The 17,016-nt window shown below is 37.0% G+C and overlaps 1 protein-coding gene across 2 annotated transcripts in view; it reads right to left on the bottom strand.

Annotated features, from left to right (window-relative positions):
* The window catches only part of PTPRN2 (protein tyrosine phosphatase receptor type N2), a 653,490-nt gene that overhangs the window by 365,238 nt on the left and 271,236 nt on the right, over nt 1-17,016 (bottom strand). For both annotated transcript variants that reach the window (XM_048327270.1, XM_048327179.1), the window contains exon 10: nt 9,128-9,214. In XM_048327270.1, the coding sequence (XP_048183227.1) occupies nt 9,128-9,214 (87 nt within the window). The remainder of the gene's footprint in view (nt 1-9,127; nt 9,215-17,016) is intronic.

Consider the following 17,016-nt stretch of genomic DNA (forward strand, 5'->3'; position numbering starts at 1 on the left):
AGGTGAAGATTATTTTGCTAAGCCTACAATTTAAATGATTTAAAAAAGAGACAACGCTTAATTTAGAGATTGATGCTACACTCAGTTTGTCCTATTTTTATTCTTCACGAAATGCAACTTTTGATGATTACTCAATATCTATGAATAATTTGCAGAGTTTTAAAATAATTTTTCTATTAATCTGTCACAAGCCATGAAACTTGACATTTTCACCACACTGAGTACATGAAAGTTGCCAGCTTTGCCTGCCATGCAAATAAGGTTCTTAATTACAGTATTTAAAAGAACAAACCATACAAGTGCTGTAATTTCTTATGGCGAAAAATAAGTGTTTGGACTCTGCGAGGGTGGGAAAATGGTCTCAAGAAGCTTCTTTAATGTACAATGATTTTTCTTTCACTCCCCAAGGATTAAGCTAAAGGATAAAATTTATGTCATAAAAACAGAAAAAAAAAAGTATTCTATTTATGTTTCCATTCTTCTACTTTATACCTTTATATATACAAAGAGCAGACATTTCTAATTTTCACCTAGTAAGCCTTCAATGCATTTTACCAGCTTCAGCCCTACTCACCCTCTGCACACCTGAGCTGTTAATGGAGCTGCTCGAAAGCACGTGTAAAATTTGTCTGCTGGGATGACAGTCACCTTTTGCTCCACTTGCACAAGTGACTTTTAATCCTTAACGAGGAGCATGACTCACATGTTAGGACTGTTACAGAGGTCCAGGTTCAGAATGCTCAGAGCTTTGATAGGATCCATGTAGGACACAAATTTCTTGCATCAGTATTAGGCAGCACAACCAAAGACAAAAAACCCCAAACTTTATTTTTAAAGTTTTTAAGTCTTAGTTCAAAAGGCTACCAAATTCTGAGTGCTACAGCCAGAGCTCTCTGGCTTGTCCTCTTAAGGACCTGTTGGCTTCTCCTTTAGCTCTGAGAACACCAACAAGAAGATTTGTTCTTGAGGCTCCCCTGCCACCTGTGAGGCAGAGATATTTCCTTGGCAAAGGAGGCACCGCAAGTGGAACTTACTGGGCTTTTTCAGTTGCACCTGCAGATGTGTATTTGCTCTGACTGTCTTCATGGCTCATAAGGAATTCAAAGCCTTCCACAGGCAGGTTGTGATGCAACCTATTGACCTGTTTATGTAATATTTACTGGCTAGGCTGTAAAAAAAATGCAAAATAATCCTTTATCTTTTTCAGCTGGGTCAGCAGGTCTGTAATGCTCATGAAATCCAACCATCCAGGTTACAAAAAGAGAGAAAAAATGTTTGTTTGTACTTCTAGGTGAATCAGGTAGCCAAGGGCAGGAGGATCAAGACAGACTTAGACATAAAATAATTTTTATATTTCTTCTAAGGGGTTATTCTTTTAAAGAAATCCCTACATAAAAAACCTTTTTTCATTTCTAATATTAGTAATTCTATTTGTGGATGAAGCTTTAGCTCAAGAGTGAGAATCACAGTTCTCTGTTTCTATTCTCATATCTGTCACCAAGTTCTGTACCATTTTAGGGAAATTAAAGCCAACTGCCTTGGGTTTCAATTTACCCATCTATAGAATGGAAATTATTACCTGTTAATAAGATGTGAAATGTTATATAAATTAAGTGCAATGGCATACACTCAATGACTTACTTGAAAGAAAGGAGTATATCCTGCCTACCCTACAATGTTATGAACTTGATTTTATTAAAAAAGGAATATGATGGCATTCTCAGTCACACAGAGAGATGAGTAGGAGAGAAATATGAAGTTAAAAAAACATAGATAAACTTCAGAAGTTCACTTATCTGTAAAAACTTTCTCTTGAGCAGGGACCTATGAGTTCATGGAAACGTATCAATATTAGTGGATTCATTCTGCTTTTGATTACAAAGGTGCAAATCCTCTGTTTTAATGAGATGAAATGTTGTAATGGAAAGCCAAGCACGATACATATTATTTGTAAGACTCTCCTTAGATTTTTATGGTCTTTCTCTTTTGTCACTTAGAATTCATAAAATGCTTCAGGCCAAAATCCTTCCTGTTACTTTAACGATTTTTATATTTTTCTAGCTGGAAAGTTACAGTGGAGAAGGCAAAATTATCTTGGTTATATGCACATTCATTTAAGAAAGAAACACAAAATGTATTGTACCTCAGGGGAAAGAGCCACAAGACTACTGTAATGCTAAGGTTGTGAAATCACTCATTTTTAAGTAAGGAAATGCATAGTTTAAATTTTCACCTTATTTTTTTCCTTATCATCATTCCTTTAAAAAGTGATGTATCTTTATATTATAAATTAGTTGTCAAATAAGACAATATGTACCAGAAAACACAATGTAATTTCTTATAAATGCCTGCATGCAATGAGTTATAGCAATACATTTTTCAGATAATTTGTTTCTCAGACTCATTAAACCTGTGGGAGAAGTCAAGTTTGAATAAAAAGGTTCCATTATTTCTGAGTTATGCTTTTATAACACTTTAAACAAGATTATGTCAAGTAACCATGGTTATTTGTTTGCTATTTAAAATCAGAGAGCAGATGACAAACACTGCTCAACTTTCTCAAAAGGTGTATCTTTCTATTGAGACTAAGCATGGTACAGTTCAAATTGAAATACAAATCTTGCTTAATTTCTGGACAATAAATGGAATGGAAATAAAAATTTTATCTATTTCTAGTTTATATTACAGCATCTTAAGGAGAGCAGGATGAGCTATAGAACATTCCTCTCAGTAAATCTAAATGACACAGACAACAGAATCCAGAATCTGCCAATCTGCAAAAAAAACTCTGCAAGAATATTAATCCACAGATGTTCAACATACAACACAAGAAAAGATTAATCACACCAAATCAAGGAGAGTGGAATCATGGAGACTCTGCACAATGGAGGGAACTTTTCAAATACAAACCTAACAAGACCCTGTGCTACCTGTCCCACCACTGCTCAGTGGTTAAATAATCCCCCCTCACACTATCCTGCCTCTCAATATTTTCCTGAGTTGCTCACATTTAGAGCATACATACACCACATGTCATAACCCATCAGCATGGTGGCGTGAAAATACCAAGTATTGTTCCAGTGTTTAGGCTCTGGATGACTGAATATGATTAACTGGTTGATTGAATTTTTCAGGTGTTATAAAAATAACATGACAAACAATGAACAAAACCTACAGTGAGTTATTAGGGCACTACAGCCAATGCACATGTTTATAATAGGTGAGGCTGGGAGCTCCACTCACCAGTCTGCCTGCCCAACACTTCCAATTTGAACGTGTTTTAAGCTTCTCCAAACTTTCACTACTTGGCTCGATTTTCAGGTATCTTCTTCAGTTCAAATTCTTTTCACTGGGATGGTTGGCTGGCTTTTCAAATTGTATTTATTCCAGCCCAACCATTCCAGCTCTTCCTGAGAGCAGGGATAATGATAGGTAATGTTTGGTCGTATAAGGCTTGTTCTTTGAAAAGGAGGTGCAAAATGTCTCTAACCCCACTACTTGGAAACAAGCGATTTGAAGTATGAAAAGAATGTGCTTGTAACTGTCCTCATGACAAGCCTTCAAAATTCAAGCTTTTGTTAGAATCACTGTTTACAGAAAACTATTAAAAAGGATATACTAAGTATAGGGACATACTACAGTATAATAGGAAAAATCAATATTAAATTACTTCAAATACAGACATGCAGACTTCTTTTTAGAAGCGTTTTTTCAGTAGGATCCTTGAAATCCAAAGATGAATGGTGGTCAAGTAGTAGAGAAGGCCAATATTTTCTGGGGCCTTAATTTCAATTTTATCAGACTTCAGGAAGTATGTTGCAAATGAGAAATGGAATAACAAAGATTTAAAGGTCCTACTGTTACTTTAAACTCTGCTGGAATCATCTACTTCAGACTCAGTTCATTTGAGGAAAAATAATTTCAGAAATTTATTTATTTATTTTATAGGCCAAATAGCATTGTCTAAATGGAGCTGACTTCGGGGACTGCTGAATGCTCAGGTAATTGAATGCTCAGCAGATTGAAGCCAATGGGATCTCTGCCTCAGTCAGTGAAGTTCTTTTCAGAAAAGGCTGAGTAAGCTATGCAGTGAGACATCACACTGGACACCTTGTAGTGATAAATGCTTTGACACTAATCTTTTCATGCATAACTTTGGATCTGGATAGTCCTAATAAAACCCCATACCTCATATGAGTTAAATATATCAACTCCTGTTTGTCAAGCATTTTCATAGTGTAGTGAAGAGCACCATTAGAAGAAAAAATCCAAACCAAAACAGAAGGAAATGGGGTTTCTGACCTCAATGCAGAATTTGAATAAAGTGCAATAAATAAAACCTCAAGTCACACACTGAACAATGAAAAAAAAATGAAACATTGAAGAGCTACTCATTAACTGAGGATTTCTTTTCTCTTTAAGAAATAAAACAGATGGCTGTAGAAAAAAACTATATATACGATTCAATATTTCAGAGGTCTATCATAATTAGTGTTATTCAAAAGATTGGTCACCTGAACAGAACAAAACAAAAACGTGGCTTGAGTTCAGTCCAAAGTCAATTTTTTGTTTATTCTTATCACCAAAATAAAAGCATTTTCCTTATAAGCCAAGCGTAGTTAAATTTTGAAACTAGTCATTACTTTGAACTTATAGTATTTTTTTTTTCAAAATGTCAAATCACATTGCTGTGTTTGCTACAAAATTTGAAAGGTATTTTTCAGCTGAAGCCATCATACGGTTTCCTTGTATACCTTTGGTTAACCTGAATTTTTCATTTTTCATATAATAAACTATTCAAGTAAACACTGAATTCACCTGTAGTCTGGGCAGGGAGCACTGTGAGGTGAAAGCTGAACAACCAACCTGAATCCTGGGTGTTGGAGCTTTAGACTCTGAAAGATGAGTGATTTGGTCTTTTAACTTAGCTTTGGATGCACAATATAGATGCAATCAACAATTCATGATAGGGGAATACTGGTTAAATGTCATGGCTTTGTAATCCAGGATGTTATATTAGATAACCAGAATCAGCCTTTTCAACTTAAAAAATCTATTTATATTAGCATTTGAAATTTAGCCTAAGCATCCTGTTCACTCTCAACATTATATATACAGATTATACAGTTATATAGTGAATTGTTGCACTTCAAAACAAGAGCAGCAGATTGAGATTAATGTGATTTTAGGGAATGAAAATAGACTGCTCTGCTACAGGTCTTCCACTGAAAAATTGTATATGAAAATGGAAATGCTGGTCAAGTTAGCACATCTCCTGAAAGTTCAGTTCTTTGAGTACTGAGTTTAGGTATATTAGAAGGCAAAAAAGAGAAAACTGCCATTAAGATAAATGGGTGGAGGAAGCTAAAGCAGAACAAAATGGGGGGAAAAAGAGACACCTAGAGCGAAAGATCTTCAATAGCAATTGGGAAAATCATATCAGTCTAGAGAGAATGTAATATTCAGCTGAAAATCTCACTCTTAACTGGAGGCTGAGAATGGTAGGATATAAGGCCTGAAATACTATGAAATCAGAATAATCTGTTTTCTTTCCATACAAAGGTATTCACTTGGGGTCAAAGCTGAAACTTCCCCCTTACAATGTTGTCAGTAAATACCCCAAATATGAGAACATTAAATAAAAATTCAAAAATTATTTGTATTCTCATCAGAAACCAGGTAAGTCATCTATGCTCTAATCAATGACTGACTATTAATTTTGAGTCCTTTCCACTATCTTCAAAGTTGACCTTAGAGATTTTGGTATTTTTGTTATATTTGGATGTTTCTTGATAGTGTGTCATATTGTGAATAACTCAATTATATGAAGAAGGCCAATACTGCAGATTGAAAAGTTGTATTTTTTAAAAAAATTGATACAAACCCTCCTAAACATTACTACCCATCTGACTTCAGTCCCTGATACCAGTCCAACAATCAATCACCAGGGGCATTGGACACCCATAATTAGATTATAAAATCATAACTATAGTCATTTTACGTCTGCTTGCATAATTACATCAGCATGCTAATATCCTTTTAATGGTCTCTAATGATGTAACAAGAAATAATGGAATTTATTTGACAGCTACATAACCATTAACAAAACATATTAAGCATAACTATTACTTCCATAAAGATTCAGGCTATATCCAAAAGAGACAACTAACATGTTGGATCTTTTTTTCAACGCTGAAATATTTCTAATTATGAATTCCCTAAATCTATTCCCACTCATCTGCTTCACAGGGCGAGCAAAGTTTATGTCAATGCAAACTCGACAACAAATCAGCTGTAGAAATGGACTGAACGCTCTGGAAGCCAAGCCTGGGGATATCCTGTGAACTGAAGCCTATCGGTTAAAGTTGGCAGGATTGTGAACAACAAAAGATAAGATAAGCTGATTACTACCATATCCCAGCTAATCAAGACACAGGGTGTCGGTAGGAATCCATGGCAAAAGCAATTCTTCACTTACCTAACTCCAAAGCACAGGGAAAAAATTAAAATATAGGGAAGAGTGAAAGATATTTGTAGACAAAACTAACTAGAGGCAATAATTTATTAGTGAAGCAGTCCCTTTAAATATTCCTTTGTTTTTTTCAGAGAAAAGGACAATAAACTCATAACTGAGAATTTAAAGAACTTTTCTTAAAAGAACTCACCACTTGTCTTCTCTCCTCAGTTCTTACACTATTCTCCTCAGCTCTTACACTATTCCTATTTGATGTGATGACTTTGTCTATACTCAAATTAACCCCGTGATTCTCATTAACATGTTATTACTCCAAAATCTTTGCAATGATCTAAAAAATCCAAGTCTACACTGTTACTTTCTAACCATTTGGAATTCTTGTGGGGGGAAAGGGAGAACTGAGAATTTTAGACCAAGAAAATACTCAGATCAGAGTTAAAGCAGGTTAGTATGAGAAATTCCCACACCTTTTATAAATCTCTTACTCCAGGCTGACTGATAGTTTTTTTCTACATAACTTCCCCGTTTTTACAAAAAAATGAACCTTTAAGAAAAAGAACAGTTTTAGTTGCCAGTGAAATAAAGTAATATAAATCACTCATGATGCCTTAGCCCAAGTAAAAAGCATATTTCCTGAGAAATATTCTCACACTTTGATATGTCAGTGGTGGCTATGACATGACATCAGGTTTTTCCTGGAACCCCTCTCCATGAAGCCACTGAGAAGCTAGCCAGAGTACTCAAATTCATACTGTTTTCCACTGATAGTGGAACAGTGGCAAGAAAATAACAAATCCAAAAAGTGTTACCTCTTTTCTTGGCAAGGCCATTGTCTAAAGCCTCCACTACTGCTTTATCTACTGCTCAGCTCCACCTTCCTTTAGTACTTTATGGGTTTAACCTGAGTCAAATCATCTCATTCTCTTGAACAAAGAAAATTTATTACGGATGAATTCTTCACTAATTTGCAATTTAGGATAACCCTTCACAGATTTATAGATCTATAGGCAAAGACTGATAAAAACATTGTACGGATAGAAATAATGCTCAGTCCTGTTTGGAGTTCCTGTAATTCATAACACACTTTTAAGGTACTGACCATTCACGTATTTTCATTACAGTCATGTGAATGCATATAATAGATGCAAAATAACCAGCTAATTCTGCACATTAAAAGAAAGGTCCATCATATCTGGCTACACCACTGGAGGGATATTTTTCAATAGAGAATGAATCTACAGCTTATCAACTGCAATGTGTTGTGATTTATCAAATGATAAAAAATAACCAAAAGGCTTTATACTAACAATTAGAAAGGTAGGTGAAAGTGCTCTTGTACTGTAAATGAATGAAGTTAATGAAGCCAAACCCACTGATTCCAGCAGAGAAATTGTTCCATGGGATTTGTTCTTTAAATGTGCAGTAGACTTTATCTGCTAGTGTTCAAAGTCAAGGAAGCAAATTCTCTTTACAAGAAAGGTAATAGAGTATCATATATTTTTTTTCCATTTAAAACTTGGTATTAATAAAAAATGTATTTCATTAAATACAACCAAAAGACATTGATCAAAACAAACAAAATATTGGAATATTTTTCTTCTCAATAACTAAAGCCAATATGCCTGGTACTTTCCAGGTTTCTGAAAGGATTTTCTCACCAGAATTCCATTTCTCCATACATACACAGTAACATAAGGGGCAGAATTTTTGTTTTACAATCAAGAATAAACACTTCCACTAAAGATGAAACATCATCAGACTATGACTTAAAACATAGTATTAAACAACGAATTACATTCTGTAAATGAAGATTAAACAGTAGCTGATGGAAGCACAGGTGAAGCTAAGAAAGATGGTGCATTTCAGCAACCCAACTCATGGGCCAAGGCAAGTGGCCCATAACCTTCCGAAACACAGGAGCTGGATGCTACCCAGATATCAGTTTCTTTCTGTGTGCCCAAGATGTGACTTCTTTCCTCAAAACCCTCCCACATCTAACCCTTCTTTTCAATTACTTTCATATCAAAATACTTCTGTTTCATAAAGAGAGGATGAAGTTTTGTGAGGTAAATGTTTCTTCTAAAATACCTTCAGAAAATCCTTAATCTTTACTGGACAAGGTAGCTCATAACCTCCTAGTTCATGAGATTACATGCAGAGCATTCATCAGTATGAATCATAGGAGGAGCACCAGTCCTCAGCATAGCTGAACTCCCTGTGATTTGTTAAATAAGTAACTGACCAAGAAGCATGACCTAGTGTGCCATGTGCCAGACCCAAAGCCAGGCACCCAAATTCTTATCCACTGATGTCGTTTTCCCCCCTGTCAATGCTGGGTACAATGACCCTTCAGAAGACTTTCCTTACCTATAAACTGTTAAATAAGATTGGTAATATTTGTATAGCACTTGGAACAGATTATTTTTCCCTATGGAAGCAGAAAACAATTTTATTCTTTACAATTTTTTCGAAATAATTTGCTCTTGTGTGTAGGTAATGTTACAAAGATCATCACAATATTCCTTTTTCCCTCTTGCCGACTCTCTTTTTTAATTTTGACATTAAAGAGCAGATATTTCCTTGTAAGACAAACTATTCAAAAATAATGAGACATCCAATAAAATAAAAAAGGGGAAAATCCCATGTACATACTTGACATCATCGAAGACACTCATCTGCAGCTTCAGGAGATCTGCCACTTCCTTTATTAACTCCAAGCCCTTTTCCACACTCAGGGGGCTGTTGAAAGGGAGCAAGAAAACAGAGCTTAAAAAAATGGAACTCATCAATACTTGAGAGGCTAAAGGTCCCAGAAGAGTTATCACCTTGGCCTCTTTGAGTCTGAAAGCCACCACTAACTGTATTCCTGTCACATAGTGATCGTGATATCAAGGGAATTGGGATCAGGTGCTTCTTCAGGCATGATGAATCACCTGAATTTTCCAGCAATAAGACAAACAATAAGGTGCAAATGGAATTGTTAGGAAGTGTAATGGGCCCATGATGCAGCAACCAGTTCATCTCAGTCCTCAATAAAAAATGTAATAAAGTAAAAGGACAGAAAGAAAGAAAAGGATTGACGAGACAAGGAGGGAAACAAACAATGAAAGTCAAATTGAAGGCTCGGTATCAAATGGACAAGTGAAAAGCATATTTTTAAATTCATTAGATTTTAAAATGAATCTTTGCCCAGTGAAAGGATACAAAATTATTATGGATTTGAAAGTAAACAATGGAGCAAGGCACACAGTCCAGAGGACACTGATTAGATACATAGGATTTAGCTTGGTGTGTGCATACACTGCTGACAGAACCCCCTTTAAATCTTTTTAACCTTTGTCAATGCCACATTTACATTTTTTAATTTAGAAAACAGGTTGCAATCAAGCCTAACACAAGACGACTGCTATCATTTTAAAAAGCACTTATCTAGATGCAAAATTTATATTTGCAAAAATTTCAGGTTATTAGAGTTGGTACAACTCTAAAGATGTATTAAGAACATTCCATCCCTAATATACAGATCATACCTTGCTTAGTTAATAGCATTAAGAAAGTAAAAAGATGCGGAAATTATATAAGTGTCCAGTGAAAACAACAGAGACAACATTCTCAGTCTAAATTGTGATCACAGATTTATTCTCAACATTGTTAAAGCCCCAAAGACCATAAAATTATACCATACAAGTTTATCTAACTTATGCCACAGTAAAGCAGAAACAACTTTGCTGAGATTAACCCAGGGAAAAAAAAGGTTCTGTATTTTTTCCTTCAAAGATTTATAAGTAGGAGAAGAAGGTGTCCAAAAAAATCACGTAGTATTATACACAATCTTTTCAACTGAACTAAGGGAAAAAGATTTTTTTCAAAGCTTTTTTTGAAGGTCACTCTGCCTCACAGGTAAGTTTTTTAATCTAATTTTACATCTAATTTTACATCATAGTAATCACTGCCACCATTTTATTTATTGTCTGCAATGAACACTGGGGGTTTTGGGTTTTGTTTTTGCTTGGTTCTTTTTTTTTTTTTTTTTTTTGCACTGGGTTCTGCATGCGCTGCCCTAAGGGCACCTCTATTTAAATAATGGGATATCTCATGTGGATCTTGGTTAGGATGGAATTGCTCAGCCTCCCTCCATGCTGCTAGCCCAAAATGCTCAAGAGACCTCCTGTCACACAACCAGAGGTAGCCCCTCAAGGCACCAGATAAATATAGAGTTTTTCTAGATGTCTAAGACTGAAATATTCTTGTGTGAAAGTAACAAAGGAATCTGATTGATTGTGTAAGGAAAAAAACGTACTATAGATTATACATAAAACTGTTATATTTCAAGGACTGACAGTGGAGAGCAACGTGATTATTCCCATCACTATGAAAGCAGATTGTCATAGTTACTCTGGGGTTTAGGTGTTAATTAAATCTTTTCTCCCAAAGATGTTGGCTTAAATTTTATGGAAATGATTGGTGTCAGCAAGTGGGCTTTTAATGTAATAGCAAGTCTGATGCAGGCAAAGGCTGCTGTGTACATTGGTGCTGCTTTTTTATCAAGGGAGCCTCACTTGTAAAGCTCAACCTCCTGCTCCTGGCTTACCCCTACCTACTCCCCTGAAAAAGCGTTCACCAGCTTCAAAAACAAGATATGCTGCAACAAGCCAATGCAGCAGCAGTAAATGGGGGGTGTAATCAGAGCATTTGAATGCTACAAACCAGCAATAATGCTGGAGGGGAAATGGGAGAGAAAATGGTGCAGGAAGGCCATTGTTTTGCAAGCCTGAGCATGCAAGAGTAGTCTTAGCAACTCTTGCACAATATCAAACTCAAACGCAGAGGTTCACAAACTCACAAACACTTTGATAGGCTAAGAAATTGTCATTTGTAATAGCACAGAAAAGCTGCAGGACGAGTATTCTTTGGTACCAGTGCTGTTACTGATCCCACAGTCATGTTTGAGGATTCCCATTAGAATTATTACAATCACGGTATTTTCCAATGCAATTTTCCCAACTTCTCAACACTGAGACAATCTAGTACTGTTCATTGCAGTGCTATGACAGCTGTGCTGCAGGAGAGTAGAATATTTAAAACCTTTCTCTAAGAATGCCAGGCCATGATTTTCCACACTCAATTAATGCTTTGCTTTTGTTTAGTGTTTAATTTTGCTCAGTGTTGCATGGTTTGTACAGTGATTGCCTTTAGCTTTGTTTACATGGAGAGAAGCACGCCATTTCCACCAGCACTGTGCTATGCAAACTGACCTTCCTTGCAACAGCACCCTTCACCCACATCAACCATCTGATTTCAGGCTTTTACAAGGAGAATGCAGAAGACAATCTTTCAAATATCACCTATTCTCCTGCCCGTGGCCCTCTCACTCACTCTCAGTGCAGGCATTCAATACTTGTAGAACAGATTATATTTGTGATCTTTCACATACTATGCTTAGTTTTCAGCCTGTTTGATTCAGTTTCTGTATTAGGGAGTGGGGTTTTTCTCACAAATATGTTTCCTTTGTTGATTGTGAGGGTTCAAGAACTACGGAATTAATTCAACGAGAAGTTTTAGATAAACCAAGAAAGAAAGACAAAAAATAAGTGTTCAGATAAGGAACAAATAGTGAGATACTTCAGATAGAAGTTGTAACAGTAGAAAGAAGACTCTTTAGACAACCCTGACAACTGAACTGTTTTATCAAGGCCAAAGACTGGGAGAAAAGTTCTGGACAGGGCTCACACCACTTCATCTGAACTGTCAAGATGGTCATTTCAGTTCCCAGTAGCGGAACTGGGAACTCCTTTGGTGCTGAGCTTTGCTGGCACTCTGAGCAGCACAGCACAGAGTCCCTGGGCTGTGGCCCCTCACATTCCAGCAACAACACAGGGCCAACTCATATGCTTTTTCTTCCAGGAGTCTGTGATAAGGCATTTCAGTACACCAGTAGCAGTGAATCCTTAAAAGAGAAATCACAGTTTACATAGGCCTCAGAGATATAAAACATGAGCTGGAAAAAAAAAACGCAGCAAAAGGCCCTCCCATGGATGCTATTTATGTTTTCCAAATTCTCTTGAGGCTGGCTAACCCTTTCTATGTCAAAGAAAACTAATGGTTTCTGCAGTGCCTTTAAGAGCCCTGCTTGATGGGCACTAGAACAGGCTCCCCAGGGAAGTGGTCACAGCACTCTCGGCAGAGTTCAAGAAGTGTTTGGACAATACATTTGGGCACATGGTGTGATTTTTGGGGTGTTCTGTGCAGGGGCAGGAGATGGACTTCAGTGATCCCTATGGGTTCCTTCCCACTCAGGATATTCTATGATTCTATGATTTTACCACTGCTTTGTTTGATTGCCTTGAAGGTTTCTGATCACCTTTGATCTAGATTTTGGCCTTAGGAAGAGTCAGCTGCTGGACAGCAGAGCACATTTTGCAGATGTTGACAGCTGAGATCCTGAGACAGTGCTTACTTTGGGTCTCCTACCTTTGCTCTCATTCCATTTGCTGTAGATTGCTCTTTTGCACCTTCTTTCAAGGTAACTGTAATAATAGCAGCTAAAAGAAAATGTGATACTTCTCCCTGTTTAAAATAATTCTTTTGAGGTCCTTTTAAGGTTTCCATCTCCAGTTCTCTTGGAAGATGAAAAGAGAATCAGAAAGTACATAAAATTCATGTATAATGAACTTCCTTCCATTGCTTTATCTTCTAATGCCATCTCTATCTGTGACTGCTACCCTAATTACTATTTTTTTAGTTGACAGATTCAGACCCTACTGAACCAGTAGCAGAACTCTATCTCATTCAGATGCCAATCTTTATCTCATATTATTGGTAGAATATACTTTGACACATTAATGACAATGAATAAATAAATGGGGAATGAAATATAAGTACCTCCTCTGGGATTTATAAAGATAGATATAGTTTTAAAGTCTGTCAGAGTGTCATCTGCAAAATATTTCACTACTGCTTTCGTTTGATCTCATTTTTCAGGGTATGGTTCTTGCACTGTTATATCTCCTAGAGAATATGGCTTATATCCCTGCTAATAATAGCCAATATTATATGGTAGTACTATATTATCCCTTCTGATGAAATGACTCCCCAGCTCAGTACAAGACTCTGATATCATGATTTAACATCATGGCATAACCATGAAAACTTCTGTATCCAGTTTAATCATGTCAAAAATAAATCATCCAGTTCAGATCTACTTGTTTGACCTAAAATAATCCTGAGCCAATCAGCTCCCTATAACTTCATCAGTTTTGTCTAACACACAAAAAATACCCAAAACTCAAGAAAGGCAGGATCTATGCCATAAAAGCTGTTTTATTTAGAGGCAAATCTGAAATGAAAGCACAGGAGTAAGTATCTCTTAACTTTAATGTGAGCTGTTGAGCACTTCTGAAAATTAGTGCAATCCATTTAAATGCTCAGGAGTGGATTTGGAAGCCCAACTTTATGTAATTGTCAAAGTGTTTCCACAAAGTGTACTGGACATTGAATACAAGAAAATTAGATTGTCTGGTGAAAATAAGATTTTGTATCTTCCAATGTCTAGGTCCCTCCCAGTGAGGAAGCTGAAAACAGAAATATTTTAAGGAACAATCCACTTACAGAAGTAATTTAAATAATAGAGCACTGAATAATAATCTTCCTCTGCTACTGGCTATTAAGATTTAACTTTTCAATTCATAAGAAAAATGCAGTGATGAGAAGTCATTTCTAAAATCTGCTCCCAGAAAGTTGGCATAACTTAGAACAATCCCATTAAGTGAATTTCTCCTTAGCTCCTGCTACAAAATATGCAGTAATGCTAGCCATTTTTTTAAATCTGTCTATACAATCCCACTATCTTCAGTGGTTTTATACACAAGTGAGAGAATATCTGTAGCTGAACAAATTATTAATGAGGAACATAATATGTCTTCATCTGGGAGAGGTCTATGAAGTTACCCTGGTCAAGACATCTTCCTGACCCCCAATTCCACACTCCATCGAATGAAGGCAATAACCCCAACTTTCCTTGTCAGGTGCCTGGTACTGTTATATAAGAGACTGTTATTTGATTTGCATCCATTCTGGATCTAAGACAAGAAAGACCAGCACTATTGGCTCTATATATCACTCCCTACTAAATATGGAGATGTTGTAGTAGCAAATACTATGCAGCCTGAAAATTAACTTCTAGTAAAAACTTTGCTCATTCCCCTATCAAAAATTTTGTTCCGAACTATTGTAGCACAGGGGCTCTGACTGGCTTTAGAGCACATCTTTCTGATTTTAGAGCATATTTGGAGCACCCTGATCCAGGTGAAGTTAACTTCTGCCTCACTGGTGACTTAGGAGTCTTGCTAAAGGCCTGCTGTGGGCAAATAGAGTAGGACGCCACAGAGTCTTATGCACCAGACTTGCTTCATGAACGGCCAGTTAGACCACTTCAACACAAGAGTAGTGCTGAATATTGGATGCGGATCTCCAGACCAGTTCAGCTTCATGCTACAGTCATCTGAACAATATTACAAATGGATTCCACGTTTTCAAGAAATTCCCAGGATAAACTACAAATCTGATGAGTGAGAACAAACATTTTGAATAATGGCCTATTTTTTGACCTGGACCTAATGATTTATGCATTCAAGGCTCAAAGTTTCCCCTTCTGGTTAAAGAACAAAAAGGAAACATGTAAATGAAGGCACAGGGGGAGTTCTGTGGGGAGCGACACTGGCAGCATGGCCAGCTCTGCATGCTGAGCTAAATGGAGCTCAAACTCTAATATGAGCCAGTGGGCAATGTCAAAGGGAACAACAGGAAAAACAGAAGTAAACAATGATGAAAACTATATGTTCTGTATTTCCCAACATGCCTGTCAAAACAATCCCATAAATTGAACCATTTTGGTAGCAAGAAATCTGATGCAGTTATACAGATGGCTTGATTGCTGGTGTTTGCCAAGCCTGCTCTCAGCCCAAGGAGAACAACATGCAGTTCAATGTTATGCTGAGGTTATGTCAGTCTCACAAGCAGTTTCTCTCACTTGCTTTTCCTCCTCCCAATTGCCAAGTGCCTTTGGTAACCCACTTACTGAACTCTGAAATGCTCCCTTAGTGCCATCATTCAAATTATGTATTGTCTTTACTAGACTGTACCTAGTGCCCTTCCAATACTCTGTTTAGCAATTGTAATGCAGCACTATAATGGACATCCAGTCAGCCCTGTCAGATTAGTTCAATTGAATCATTTTCTGCAAAAATGAAGAATAATATACAGTACAGAAATGGGCCTGACATTGGGAATTGCACTCTTTAAACCTAAATGTCAGTCTAATCCCCAGTAAAATCTTAAGTAAGGTAGGGTTCAATCCACCTAGAATTTGCTTAGATCAGAACCCACGCAATGAAGGCCCGTTTGCCCATTTTCAAGAGTGATGAGCACTACAATAAAATTGCAAGGCATTTCTCTGCAGAATGAAAGTTGCCTGAATGCTTAACTACAGTATCCTCCCAGCAGTATCAGTAAGCGTATTTTCTGGGGAGGAAAATACCACTCACACCCAGCCTCTTTTGCTGTCCAAACTCAAGCACAGTGGCATCGCCACTCTGTTTATCTCCCCTGGAGAATGTTCAAAAGTTTGGCTCCACTTGAGCTCAGCTTGAATAGTATTTAATACACATCTAAATCAGAGAATGAAGCAGGGCTTAAACACAGCATCCATAACTTTTGGGGAGGAGACATTATATTCAGACTTATGTTTACTTTAAAACCACTCTCAATGCACACACACTCAAAAAACTAAGTTTGGACCAGCAGTCTTCCTTACTCCTGAGTGCTGCAAGTTAAAAGTCAGGTTCTCTTCTGTGCATTATTTATCTTTCTTTGTTGCTTTTAGGCCTGAAGATGAATCACTGGGCCATCAAGAGGATGATGGGCAGTGTTCTCTCTCATGTCTGGTACATAGAGCACTCTTTCAGGATGTGGGAGTTAAAACTACTCAGACCAACTTCAGTAAGGTCTCTTCCATCTCCTGCTTCACTTTCCAAGCCCCACAGTAATAAGCAGGAGACAGACAGAAGATCCTAGACACAGTGCCTGTCAGAGAGCACTAGACACACTGGATCCCCGAACATCCTACTTGTTTGGCATGTCTCAGTGAAACAGGGAGATGCTTTGCAGCCTGGGCTGTCTTCTGAAGTCTTCAAAGGTCCCTTCTAATCAGTGGAGGAAAGAAGGTGTCTAACCTCTGTGTGTGGGTCACCTGTCTCTCAAGGAGCTCAGTGATGTGAAATGAAGTGGATGATATCCTTGGGGAACCTGTGCAGCATCCAAAATGCCTAAATGAGGCACTCTGGCTTTCACTCTAAATTCTGAAATAACCACATTTCAGCTTTACACCTAAAAATGTGCCTTAAAGGGAAAAGATATTAAACACATGGGTAACAAGACACATATCCAAAGCTCTTGAAAACAGAACCTGAACAGATGAAACCTGTTGAAGAATTTAATTTCAGTAATCAACTTTTATTAAACAATGGGAGCTACACACAGATTAT

The sequence above is a fragment of the Corvus hawaiiensis genome, chromosome 1 (genome assembly GCF_020740725.1).
Source record: "Corvus hawaiiensis isolate bCorHaw1 chromosome 1, bCorHaw1.pri.cur, whole genome shotgun sequence".
Lineage (NCBI taxonomy): Eukaryota > Metazoa > Chordata > Aves > Passeriformes > Corvidae > Corvus > Corvus hawaiiensis.